General features: G+C 30.7%; 4 protein-coding genes and 1 pseudogene across 4 annotated transcripts; all 5 read right to left on the bottom strand.

Moving 5' to 3' along the window:
* Positions 1 to 744: 744 nt before the first annotated feature.
* LOC123010171 lies at positions 745 to 1,915 on the bottom strand (annotated as a pseudogene).
* A 526-nt stretch (positions 1,916 to 2,441) lies between these two features.
* Positions 2,442 to 3,663, bottom strand: LOC123009986 (leucine-rich repeat-containing protein 15-like). Its single transcript, XM_044406586.1, has 2 exons — positions 3,588 to 3,663; positions 2,442 to 3,543 (listed from the first exon to the last, which is right to left on the bottom strand). The coding sequence occupies exons 1-2, from the start codon at positions 3,624 to 3,626 to the stop codon at positions 2,602 to 2,604; spliced, it is 981 nt and encodes a 326-aa protein (XP_044262521.1). The 5' UTR covers positions 3,627 to 3,663; the 3' UTR covers positions 2,442 to 2,601.
* A 2-nt stretch (positions 3,664 to 3,665) lies between these two features.
* Positions 3,666 to 4,699, bottom strand: LOC123009988 (leucine-rich repeat-containing protein 4B-like). Its single transcript, XM_044406589.1, has one exon. It carries the CDS (start codon positions 4,553 to 4,555, stop codon positions 3,683 to 3,685), a length of 873 nt encoding a protein of 290 aa, XP_044262524.1. The 5' UTR covers positions 4,556 to 4,699; the 3' UTR covers positions 3,666 to 3,682.
* On the bottom strand, positions 4,655 to 5,653 carry LOC123009987. Its single transcript, XM_044406587.1, has 2 exons — positions 5,635 to 5,653; positions 4,655 to 5,587 (listed from the first exon to the last, which is right to left on the bottom strand). Exon 2 carries the CDS (start codon positions 5,585 to 5,587, stop codon positions 4,655 to 4,657), a length of 933 nt encoding a protein of 310 aa, XP_044262522.1. The 5' UTR covers positions 5,635 to 5,653.
* A 1,390-nt stretch (positions 5,654 to 7,043) lies between these two features.
* Positions 7,044 to 8,258, bottom strand: LOC123009936 (leucine-rich repeat-containing protein 15-like). Its single transcript, XM_044406522.1, has 2 exons — positions 8,117 to 8,258; positions 7,044 to 8,070 (listed from the first exon to the last, which is right to left on the bottom strand). The coding sequence occupies exon 2, from the start codon at positions 8,068 to 8,070 to the stop codon at positions 7,111 to 7,113; it is 960 nt and encodes a 319-aa protein (XP_044262457.1). The 5' UTR covers positions 8,117 to 8,258; the 3' UTR covers positions 7,044 to 7,110.
* Between the last annotated feature and the right edge of the window lie 4,474 nt (positions 8,259 to 12,732).

Consider the following 12,732-nt stretch of genomic DNA (forward strand, 5'->3'; position numbering starts at 1 on the left):
CGTAGAGAGTTCCATTGACGTTAGAAAGCATAACCTGGGTGTAAGTCTCATTAATTTGAAGTGGTTCTCTAGTTAATTCAATATCAGAAATTTTATGAAAATTATTTTCATCGCAAAAACTTGATAGTCCTGGGTTTATTACCATCGAGAACAAATATATGAAACCGAAAAAAACAAAAAAAGTACTTGAAAACCTAGCTCTTTGCTTACCACCTTGTATAACTTTTAACACTAAAATAACTTGCATAATTTAATCGCGACTGTAGTAAGAATAAAAAACACAAAATTCTTATCTAAACTTTATTCAAGGTCACAAATATTATCATCTGAATACACAAAAGTAACTGAATTGTGCATTTTCTTGATTAATTGATTTGCAAAAATTTTCTTCAGTCTACACGGCCACAAATTTTTTTGATTTCTAAATATTTCTAGTTTGGCAAAATCGCATTCACTTTTTCCGCATCAAAATTAAAAATCTCGTTTCCGGTCAAATTTAGAACTTCTAGCTTAATCAATTCCTCAAACTCGTTCCAACTCAAATCCAAAAACAAGCGTTTCAAATTTGAAACTTTTCGAAACATCTATAGTGTGATTTAGTTTCGAATTTAGTTTATTTTAAAGTTCTTAAAAAAATTTGACCTCTAATTCCTAATTGATTCAAACGAACATTAAGTGTCTTTATTTCTCGCATTTTTTTCGGCATTAAAATATTTAACAGAATTTTGCTCAATAAAAGGAACCTTAATTTTTTTCAATTTATTACAATTCCAGAGAATACATTGTATCAAAGAGGTGAGATTTTTGAAGTGACGTGAGTCACACTTGCAAAAACATACAAAAGGTTTAATTTTTACTGTGAAACAAAAATACAAATACGATGTTTTATGTAATAATTAATTAATCAAAAACTTCGCATGAATCAAAAAATCCAGGATCAAACTTATGCCTGATTTCAATTGTCCGATTTAATCTCTTGATAACCTCATTAGCGAAAGCTTCTCTTTTCTTACACTCCAGAGGATTAAAAGTAAAATCCAATCCCGTCAAATTCGGCAAATATTTTGTAAACTTTTCAGCACTAAAACTTGAAATTTGGTTTGAACTAATATCTAAATACTTCAGCGATGTTAAACCATCAAATACGTCCCAAGACACATCTGTTAAATTATTTCTATCCAAAGATAAATTTTCCAATTTTGAACTATTTTTAAAGAAATTTGGAGGCAAGTCAGTTAATTGGTTCCAACTGATATCAAATTTTTTCAAATTTGGAAAATTTTTGAGAAAATTTGGGTCAATTTTTTCCACATTACAACTTCGTATTATTAAAGTTTCTAATAAATTTAAATTCTGAAAATAATTTATTGAGAGTTGGGTTAAGTTGAAACCTGCTAATTGAAGTTTTGGGCAAATTTTCCAATGCGTCTTGAGCAAGTAGCAACATGTTATCGCAATTTGTCACTATTTCCAACTTTTCAAGCTTGTCACAATTTTTCAAAATATTTTTTGTAATAGTTAGAAGCTTTTCCTTTGTGTAAAAAATAATTTCAAAGTTTTTTAAGATTGGAGATGAACAAAAAGCACCGTCTTCCACATCTTCTAATCCATTTGTGTAAAGTTGAAGGTCTGTAATTTTTGATAATTTTGATAATGATGTTGCGTAGAGAGTTCCATTGACGTTAGAAAGCATAACCTGGGTGTAAGTCTCATTAATTTGAAGTGGTTCTCTAGTTAATTCAATATCAGAAATTTTAGGAAAATCATTTTCATCCCAAAAACTTGATAATCCTGGGTTTATTATCATCAAGAACAAATATATACCTTTCTGAAACTAAAAAAACAAAAAAGTACTTGAAAACCTGGCTCTTTGCTTACCATCTTGTATAACTTTTAACACTAAAATAACTTGCATAATTAACTTAATTAATTAATGGCGACTGTAATAAGAATAAAAACACACAATTCTTATCTAAACTTTATTAAAGGTCACAAATATTATCATCCGAATACACAACAGTAACTGAATAATGCATTTTCTCGATTAATTGATTTGCAAAAATTTTCTTCAGTTAACACGGCCACAATTTTTTTTGATTTCTAAATATTTCAACTTTGGCAAAATCACACTCACTTTTTCCGCATCAAAATTAAAAATCTTGTTTCCGGTCAAATTTAAAACTTTTAGCTTAACCAATCCTTGAAATTCGTTCCAACTCAAATCCCTAATCCTATTATGATCCAAAAACAAGCGTTTCAAATTTGAAACTTCTCGAAACATCTACAGTGTGATCTAGTTTCGATTTTAGTTCATACCAAAGTTTTAAAAAAAAATTGACCTCTAATTCCTAATTGATTCAAACGAACATTAAGTTTCTTTATTTCTCCCACTTTTTTCGGCATTAAAATATTTAACAGGATTTTGATCAATAAAAAGAACCTTATTTTTTTTCAATTTATTACAATTCCAGAGAATACACTGTATCAAAGAGGTGAGATTTTGAAGTGACGTGAGTTACACGTGTCAAAACATACAAAAGGCTTAATTTTTGCTGTGAAACAAAAATACAAAAAAAATACGTTGTTTTATGTAATGATCAATTACTCAAAAACTTCGCATGAATCGAAAAATCCAGGATCAAACTTATGCCTGATTTCAATTGTCCGATTTAATTTCTTGATAAGTTCATTAGCGAAAGCTTCTCTCTTGTTACACTCCAGAGGATTAAAAGTAAAATACAATCCCGTCAAATTCGGCAAATATTTTGCAATTTTTTCAGCATTAAAACTTGAAATTTGGTTTGCACTAATATCTAAATACTTCAGCGAGGTTAAACCATCAAATTCGTCCCAAGACAAATCTGTTAAATTATTTCTATCTAAATATAAATTTTCCAACTTTGAACTTTTTTTAAAAAAATTTGGAGGCAATTGAGTTATATGGTTCCAACTGAATTCAAATTTTTTCAAATTTGGAAAATTATCGAGAAAATTTGGGTCAATTTTTTCCACATTACAACTTCGTATTGTTAATGTTTCTAATAAATTTAAGTTCTGAAAATAATTTGTTGAGAGTTGGGTTAAGTTGAAACCCATTAATTGAAGTTGTTTCAATTTGGGCAAATTTTCTAATGCATCTTGAGCAAGTAGCAACATATTGTCGGTGTTTGTCACTATTTCCAATTTTTCAAGCTTGTCACAATTTTTCAAAATATTTTTTGTAATAGTTAAAGGTTTTTCCTTTGTGTAAAAAAGAATTTCAAAGTTTTTTAAACTTGGAGATGAACAAAAAGCACCGTCTTCCACATCTTCTAGTCCATTTGTATAAATTTGAAGGTCTGTTATTTTTGACAATTTTGATAATGATGTTGCGTAGAGAGTTCCATTGACGTTATCAAGCTTGACCTGGGTGTAAGTTTCATTAATTTGAAGTGGTTCTTTAGTTAATTCAATGTCGGAAATTTTAGGAAAATTACTTTCATCCCATAAAATTGATAATCCTGAGTTTATTATCATTAAAAACAAATATGTACTTTTCTGAAACTAAAAAACAAAAAAATTACTTGAAAACCCAACTCCTTGCTTACCATCTTGTATAACTTAACTAACACTGAAATAACTTGCATAATTTAATCGCGACTGTAATAAGAATAAAAAACACCAAATTCTTATCTAAACTTTATTAAAGGTCACAAATATTATCATCCGCATACACAACAGTAACTGAATCGTGCATTTTTTCAATTAATTGATTTGCAAAAATTTCCTTCAATTTACACGGCCACAAATTTTTTTTGATTTCTAAATATTTCAAGTTTGGCAAAATCGCAATCACTTTATCTGCATCAAAATTAAAAATCCTGTTTCCGGTCAAATTTAAAACTTCTAGTTTAAACAATCCCTCAAACTCGTTCCAACTCAAATCTCTAATCCTATTATAATCCAAAAAAAGGCGTTTCAAATTTGAAACTCCTCGGAACACATTTTTGCGTAATCCAGTTAAATTTTTGTTATAACTAATTTCAAGTTCCTCCAAATGTGACATTCCCTCAAACGCGTTAATGTCAATCTCTGAGATATAGCACCTCATGAGGACTAGTCTTGTCAAGCTTTCCCGTCGCAGTTTCAGAAAATTCTTTTCCAAATGTCCGATTTTGTGCCCGTCAAGGGCCAAAGTCCTTAAATGCATTTCTTCAAAAGTGTCGTTTTCGATTGTTGAAGGTTTTTCGAAGTCGAGTTTTACAAATAGGTGGCGTAATTGGTGTTTGCATTGAGTGAACACGTTTTTGGCCAATGGTGGAGCTTGAAAATTACCGGCGAAATTTAATTCCAGTTTTTGTAAAGTTGGTAGTGAACAAATAGCACCAGTTTCGATTTCTGTGATTTGGTTGTTGAGGATTTTCAAATCAGTGACGTCGTAAAGTTGGGTTAGAGTTTCGTAGTAAAGGGGGCCTCGCAAACCGCTGATTTTGACACAGTTTTGGTCACAAAAGTCTCGAGATTGGCTTTGAAAAAGTTGCAGTAGAAATAAAATTGTGAAAAATTGGAAATTCATTGTAAACACACTAGAAGCACTAATCAATTAATAGTTAAGCAACAAATGTCATTATTTCGATTTATCATTCTTATCACTGTCCTACATTTGAACAAATAATTATAAATGTAAATTCTTGCTTTCACAAAACTGGGAAAAATGTTCATCTGGGAATTCAATACTGTGATACTTCTCTTTCAATTCCTTTTTTGAAATTTCTACAGTCTTACATGATTGTAAATTTAACTCCATGAAGAATTTCTTCAAGTTTGGCAAATTTGTATGAATTTTGGTGGCATTAAAATATTTAATTTGATTATCAAATACGTCTAGTTCTTCCAAAAAAGTCAAATTTTTCAGTTCATCCCAAGTCAAATCCAGTCCATTATCACGCAATATCAACCGTTTCAGTCTTGTATTTTTAAATAAATCAACTGAAAGTTGGGTCAACTCCGGGTTATGGACAATTTCAACTTCTTCCAATTTGGAAAAACCATCAAAAACATCAGAATCAATACTCGTAAGGTGAATATGAGACAAAAACAACTTCCTCAAATTTTTGGGATTCAACTTCAAAAAGTTTTTTCTTAAATGTCTCACTTCGAGACTATCAACCCCAAAAACTTTTAAGGACAAACCCTCCAAAGCATTTTCTTCAATTGTTGAAGGCGTGTTATAATCAAACTTTAAAAAAAGCTCATCCAGTTTTTCACAATTTTTAAACATATTTTGGGTCAGTTGTGGTGGTGCACTGTTCATGCTTAAATCTAATTCCAAAATTGTCAAATTTGGAGGTGAACATAAAGCACCAGACTCAATTTTTCTAATTTCGCTGTGAGTTATTCGAAGCTCAGTCACATTGTAAAGCTGTGAGAAAGAATGGGAAAAAACCGTTCCAGAAATATCCACGATTTCAAGCTGGTGGTACGACTGGTTGAGCTGAAGTGGGGGACTTTTTTGAAGCATTGGTACCAAAAGTTTTGGTACTTCTGGCTCCCACAAAGTTCGACTTTCACCAGAGGTGATGACAAGAATCATAAAAATAAACTTCATCTGAAATTCAAATTTTTAGTTCGAATTAATTACATTATGAAAAATACATCTGATTCCAGTCACAACAAATACAAAACTAATTTGGATTTATTTATCAAATTGTTATCACAGGTCATGGCTTCAGTCACTGATAAAAAGACGTACTATATCAAAACAAATCTTAAAAATGTTTGAAGCTATTCTGTTAGATATACAGGTTGGTTCAGAAGTCTGGAAACGATTTTATTCTAGCGAAACTATAAATTTTTTCGGCAAATAAATTTATAGGTGTGCAATGGCTATAAAAATGCTATTAAAAAAGAATTTGAATATTAATTAATTGTCTATACTTACGAGATAAACATAGTAACAATTTTTTTAATGCAAACCTACCACAATTTTTTGTTTGAATTGTTGCTGTGCAAACTTTTTTTTGTAAACCTCACACATTGTTGTTAAAAAAATGTTTGATTTTTTTGAGTAAACTACCAGTTTTTTTAGAAATAAAATAATAAATGTTTAAAAGTTGTAAAGGAGTGATGCTAAAATATTTTTTATTTTAATTTATTCTTTAAACTTTTGAGATTTTATACTAATAATTTTTTTCTTAAATAAAAACGGTATTTTATTTATTGTTTTACAAAGATATGTTTATGCATTTTATAAAGGTACAAAAATATTTATCGAAATTGTTACAATTTGTGTTAAAAAATTATAAACTTTATCTGTTGTCAAAACCTTCTTCCACCGGCCAAGGGGTGGTACGTTAAGTTTTAGTTGTATTTATTTATTTTTTCTTATTACCAGAAAGATAAAGATGTGTTCTATTTAAAACTGTACACAAAAATGTCAGTTGTCTTTTAAAAAAATGCAAAATTTCGCCAGAACTTAAAAACGAATGACGTCATAAATGTCACTATAATGTCAAAATATAGCATTTAAAAAAATTAAATGGACTTGTTAAAGAATTTTTTTGAAAAGACTGCAGAACTCTTCTAGTCCCACTAAAAATTTTGGGCGCCCTCCCTAAAAATTGTTTCTAGCTATGGGCCTGTATAGGGTGAATTTAAAGTATAGAACCACGCGGTTTTTTTTAATGATTTGCCGCCAGAAAATAATCATTAATATAAATTAAAGAACATAAAAAAGGTGATCTGATTTTAAGAACAAAATTTTATTTTGCTTTTGAGTTATACGATTTTTGTTTGTCAAAATTGCAATTTATGAATGTTTTTTTTTAATTAATTATAAAGTAGATAGTTGTAATACTTAGATCATAACCTTCATAAAAAATTGTTTTATATTGGGTTTTATATTTTTTTTTTGTAGAATTCAAAATCAAGAGAAAATTTCGAAAAATTTTATTCATTATTAAACATCACATTTTTATGATTTATAAAAATAAATAGTTTATATAAAAAACGTTTGGTTCCATATTATTCACCTGGTGTGGGGTACCTCAATAAAATTCTCTAGGTTCATTTCAGTTTTTTATTAAATTCTTACTTATTCAAAATAATACAATAAGTACCAATTTTATAGCTTCAGTCGTCGAAATGTTTGCAGTCGTCGTAAGATCCAGGATCCAGAGTATATTGCACATGTATAGGATGATCCAGCTTAGCTTCCAATTTATTTTTAAATTCCAGCTTCTTCCTACAGGACCCCATATTCTGTTCAATAAAAATCTTCTGCAATTTAGGCATAAACCTTGCCACCTTTGTGGCATCGAAATAATCGATTCTATTGGCCGCAAGACTCAACTCCTTCAACTGATTCAACCCTTCAAACTCATTCCAAGTAATATCCGTGATCCTATTGGCCACCAAAAGCAAAAGTTCCAAAACAGGAGTGTGTTGAAAGAGATTCCTTGGTAAATAAGTCAGCCCCCGATTATGAGTGATTTCAAGTCGCCTCAAATTATTCAACCCTACAAAAACATTCGGATCGATTTGTTGAATCCGACAATTATCCAAAATCAACACTTGCAACCACCTCAAATTGGTGAACCATCTTTTGGTCAAATGATCGATGTTTTGGTTCCTCAAAACCAACTCTTTGAGGCTGTGTAAATTATGAAAGGTGTCTTCACTAAGTCGTGGTCTGTAAATATCGTTGAAAATCACTGTGAGTGATTCCAGATTGTTGCCACAGTTGGCAAAAGTGCTCTTTTTGATAACAGGGGGATTTTGGTTGATGCTAAAATCCAGCTCAAGAACTCTGAGAGTGGGAGGAGTGCACAATGAGCCTGCTTCGATCCCTTTAAGGTTGCTTTGGAAGATCCGGATTTCGTCAACGTTGCGAAGTTGAGTGAAAGTGTCGACAAAGAGGATACCAACCATCGCTCGTAGTTGCACTTTCGTGTAGTTGGCTGGTAAAAGGAGAGGTCGACCTTTAACGGGGGTGAAGTTGGAGACTTCGGGAAGAGCGGGATCCCAAGGGGAACGGAAAGCTTCGATTTGGATTAGAAAGCATATCAGAAGTATTGAAATAAGTTGTTTCATCTGAAATTTTGAGTATAGGGTGAGAGTGAGTAGAGGAGGTACTTACGGTAGCCGAAACGAAAAATACTGCTCATTTTTCGGAAGACAATGTATTTATACTTACTTGGTAATTATAAGATCGGAATGGTTTACACTTAATCAATAAAACAATACATTCATTAATTTTTGTAAATAATTTTCAAGTTTTAACAATTGATTTGTCATGCTTAAGGTGTCAGTAAAAATGCAATAATATTTTTATAGTCGAAGATGTTCATGTCTAATTAAAATTCAGCACGATTCAATTTTTATGACATTTTAATAAAATTATGAAGGACACAATGACACAAAATTTAATTTTTCATTTCCTTTAAAAGACAAGTAGAGATGATTTATTGTTTGTATCTTTTATTTTTATTTTAAATGCATTTCCGTTGATAAGAGCAATTTTTTTCTTATCTACCAATGGTTTACGTTCAATAAAACATTTAAATGTCACGTAGGTAGGTTAATATTTAATCGTGTGACAAGTAAGTATTTTCTTGGAGCAATAAACGTGCAACGGTGAGAAATGAAAACTTTGTTTTTTCTTTGTGTTAGTGTAATTTTTGCTCAAATAAGTGATATTTTTTCAATTCACAAGAGAGTTTGTGCAAAATTATCTTCTTTAGACGCAGTATGCGTAGAAACTGTACTTTTGATTTTTGTGTTTTATTTTTTTATTAATTTAATTTACTTTTAAAAAATTGCATAAAATAATAAAAACTTATAAAATGAGAATAAAGTACAGTTTATTAATACATTAATTGAACATGATAATAGAAAAAATTACACACTTGTAGCTACTATTATCCAGGCTGTTTCGGCTAAACCCCACATTAGAAGTATTGGGAGTTCTAACAATGATATTTATCTAAAATTTTGTTTACAGCTATAATCGCTTAGGTTCTGCTCAATAAAAATATTATCAAGCTGGCAGCACTTCTAGTTACACTGGAAATAGGTATCAACTACGTTATTTAAAAAAGGTATAGAGTTACGATTTTTGGAGAGGAAGATGCAAATTCAAAAAAAATCAAAAATGTCTAAACTTTTCAAAAAATGTTAAATTTAGGTAGAAGGAAGTCTTATAAAAACTCTCTCAAAATAACATGAGTGATCCAAAAACGCAATAAAAATATAACATTTTTTTAAATTATTTTGAAATCATATTTGGGCATATGAAAAAAGTTCTTTTTTCGTGTATTTAAAATTTAAAAAATAATTAACAAATCTCCAAAATTTAAGGCTACGTTTGGGAAACTTCAATTTCAATAAATGAATTTTTTAATTCTGCATCGATCTGTACAATGGAAGAAATTCATTACTATCTATGGAAGTAGTATTTCTCACTAAAAACAGACAGGTTTTTTTTTTATAATTGTGTTATTCTTTTTGTAAATACAAATTAAAATTATTTAATCTAAACTTGAATAACTTTGGTTGCAAAACTAAATTTTCCTCCATTTAGAAGAAAAAATTGGGGTGTTTCATTTAGAAAAATTGAGTTAAAAGTATTTGAAGTTTCCTAAAAGTAACCTTACATTTTCGCGGTTTGTTAATTATTTTTCCTATTATGAATAAACCAAAGAAAAGGTCTAACCTTTTTCTCTCGTATACCCAAATACGGTTTCAACATAATAAAAAATGGTAGAGTTATCGATTTTTGAATAGGAAGAATCAAACCCAAAAAGTTTTCAAAAAAGTCCAAACATGTCGAGAACGGTTAAACTTAGGTATAGGAAAGGCTAAGAAAAACACTCTCAAAATCACTTGAGTAATCCGAAAACGCATTAAAAAACCTAGCTTTCTATTTAAAATAACGAAGTTGATATCCACTTCCGGTGTAACAGGAAGTGCCGCCATCTTGAAAATATTTTTATTGAACAGAACCTAACCGATCATAGCTATAAACAAAATTTTAGATAAATATTATTGTTAGAACTCCCAATACTTCTAATGTCGGGATAAGCCGGAACAGCCTGTATTTACGTAAAAACTGGAAACTAAAACTGGAAAAAGTTGAAAAACACCATATTTATGTTGTAAGAGTTCAAAAATCAAAAGCCAAATAACTAAAACTTTAAGAAATTAAATTGCAAAATTAAAATTTAAGAGATCTTCGAAATCTGAAATACAGGGTGCGCCAGAACTCGCGCCCCAGAGAAAATGTCAAATGCCGGGGGCAATAGGTCACCAAAATGTGCAGCCGAAGAAATAATTTTTGCTTGCATAAGAAAGTTATTAGACTCTTAAATCCACCAATCCCAGAAGGGCACCTCAAGGTGTGATTGAAAAATTATATCTGTTGCTAGGTTACGAAAATAATACCAATTTGCCCAGAATTTAAAAAAATAGCTGGTCTACTGTAATTTTGAGTTTGACATTTATTAATTTTCGTGATGTGGGTGACATAACCTGCTAGTTTCCAGTATTTATCTCGCTGAAAGGGTTGTACACGAGTATAATGAGACAGAATCGTTAATTATTATCAAAAATTATTTTGAAACATTCTGGAAATTCCTGATAAACCGACTTCTCTCTAAAACTTCTTCACAGGTATTGTTCCTTCTCAACTTTTTCTTCAATCTGATACAGATTAACAAACCGATAAATGAATTTTATAAATTATAATTTATTGTTGTGTTCTTTCACTCACATGAGCTTACTATAACCCCTTGGCTGCTTTTTCATTAAAAAATCCAGAAGAATGTTGCGATGTTTGTATTTAGTACGAAAAATTAGCATTTTTGCTGCCGGAAAGTAAAATCCAAATGTCTTAATTCCGAGGGCATTTCAGAAACGCTTTTCGGTGAATTTGTGGGCTGGTCTTTTGAGGAATTATGTGATTTGTCAATAATATCAATTAATTTCAACATAACGTGACTCCCTTTCTAAAAAGTACATTTTTCTGTTAATTTTGTGTTAAAGTAAATAAAGAAACTTGCGTACTTCTTCATGTTTTTCTGGTCACTCTCACTTGCTTCTTTATTTCAAAAGGATACCTGTGAACAAGTTTAAGAGAGAAGTCGGTTCATCAGGAATTTCCAGAATGTTTCAAAATAATTTTTGATAATTGTTGATAACGATTAACGATTCTGTCTCATTATATTCGTGTACAACCCTTTCAGCGAGAAAAATACTGGAAACTAGCAGGTTATGTCACCCACATCACGAACATTAATAAATGTCAAGCTCAAAATTACAGTAGATCAGTTATTTTTAAAATTCTGGGCAAATTGGTATTATTTTCGTAACCTATCAACGGATATAATTTTCCAATCAAATCTTGAGGTGCCCTTCTGGGATTGGTGGATTTAAGAGGCTAATAACTTTCTTATGCAAGCAAAAATTACTTCTTCGGCTGCACTTTTTGGCGACCCATTGCCGCCGGCATTTGACATTTTTCTCTGGGGCGCGAGTTCTAGCGCACCCTGTATAAAACTTTGGGTAGCAAATATACAGACATAAGTCAATATAATATGTGGGTTTAAAATCTGCATTAAAAATTACAATTACGATAATAATTTAATGTCTTGGTTATGGCGCTAATAAAATGTTACGAGACATTTCATATTAAAATTAAAAACGCAATAAAGTCTCGTTTAAGAGAAAAACAAATAGAATGAGATAGATATTGGCACTCAAAACAAACAGAGTTCTATTAAAAGTCCTAAATTTATTTTATTGGAAACATCAAGTTTTCTTTTTGTTTTCAAAACCAGTCAAAATTTAAATAATGCCCATATTTCCATTCTATACGCTCTCTCCTCTCCAACCTCTCCCATTTCATCGAAACATATAAACAAAGCGTATTTCAATCCCTTAACTCGTTAAACCGATTTAGTTGGAAGCTTTCGTTGTATATCGCGAACGCCAGACTATTAAGCTCGAAGTGAACCAAGCCCCAGGTTCTTGTAATGTTTAAAGCTAGCAATCACCCAAAGTCATAAACTGGGCTTTCGCTTCAACTGATGACCTGGCTTGTTGCAAAAATGCTTTCGCCTCTTTTTCGCCATTATTGATTCGATACAAGGAATATGTGCTTCGAGGATGTTTATTCAGAGTCGATCAGTCTGCAGTCACATCCTTGTTTGATCGGATAGAAATGCGTCGGAAGTTATATCGTTAGTGGGAGCTTTCCAAGTTGTTTTATCAGATGACAAAAGTTGGATAGAAGCACAATAACGAGCTTGGCAGCGGGCAATCATTAATGAACAACTTTTGTCAATTTTTAATCTATTTAATGATGCGTTTCTTGTTTAATTTTTATGGCAATTTATCGTGATTGCCAAACCCATATACCAATTTACGTGACACTCTGATTAATCAGTTGTTTCACGATACACACTTTTTTTCCATCTATTTGATTTCTGCAAATTCTCTTCAAACTCAATTTTCTAAATAGAAAATATGTTTGATTAAAACCAATAAAATTTGATATTTTTAGAACCAGACGATAAATTCACAAATCTCAAATAAGAATCAATAATTGAGAAAGGGTCCGGTATTAAATTTCTCTGTATGCAATGAATAATTCTACGGAAATAAGGATATGCCCCTTTTGAGATTTATCTCTTTATGTTTATGTCGTTGTTGATAAAATTTCAATTCAAATTATTTTCATAAAACTAAAGACATAAA

Source organism: Tribolium madens, unplaced genomic scaffold (assembly GCF_015345945.1).
Source record: "Tribolium madens isolate multiple individuals breed KSU strain unplaced genomic scaffold, Tmad_KSU_1.1 Scaffold_7;HRSCAF=85;Tcas5.2_LG10, whole genome shotgun sequence".
Lineage (NCBI taxonomy): Eukaryota > Metazoa > Arthropoda > Insecta > Coleoptera > Tenebrionidae > Tribolium > Tribolium madens.

Coding starts and splice junctions, on each gene's coding strand:
- LOC123009987 (XM_044406587.1), bottom strand. CDS start 5,587: ATGAAGTTTATTTTTATGATTCTTGTCATCACCTCTGGTGAAAGTCGA.
- LOC123009988 (XM_044406589.1), bottom strand. CDS start 4,555: ATGAATTTCCAATTTTTCACAATTTTATTTCTACTGCAACTTTTTCAA.
- LOC123009986 (XM_044406586.1), bottom strand. CDS start 3,626: ATGCAAGTTATTTCAGTGTTAGTTAAGTTATACAAGATG. Junction 3,544..3,587: donor TAGTTAAGTTATACAAGATG/GTAAGCAAGGAG, acceptor TTTGTTTTTTAG/TTTCAGAAAAGTACATATTT.
- LOC123009936 (XM_044406522.1), bottom strand. CDS start 8,070: ATGAAACAACTTATTTCAATACTTCTGATATGCTTTCTAATCCAAATC.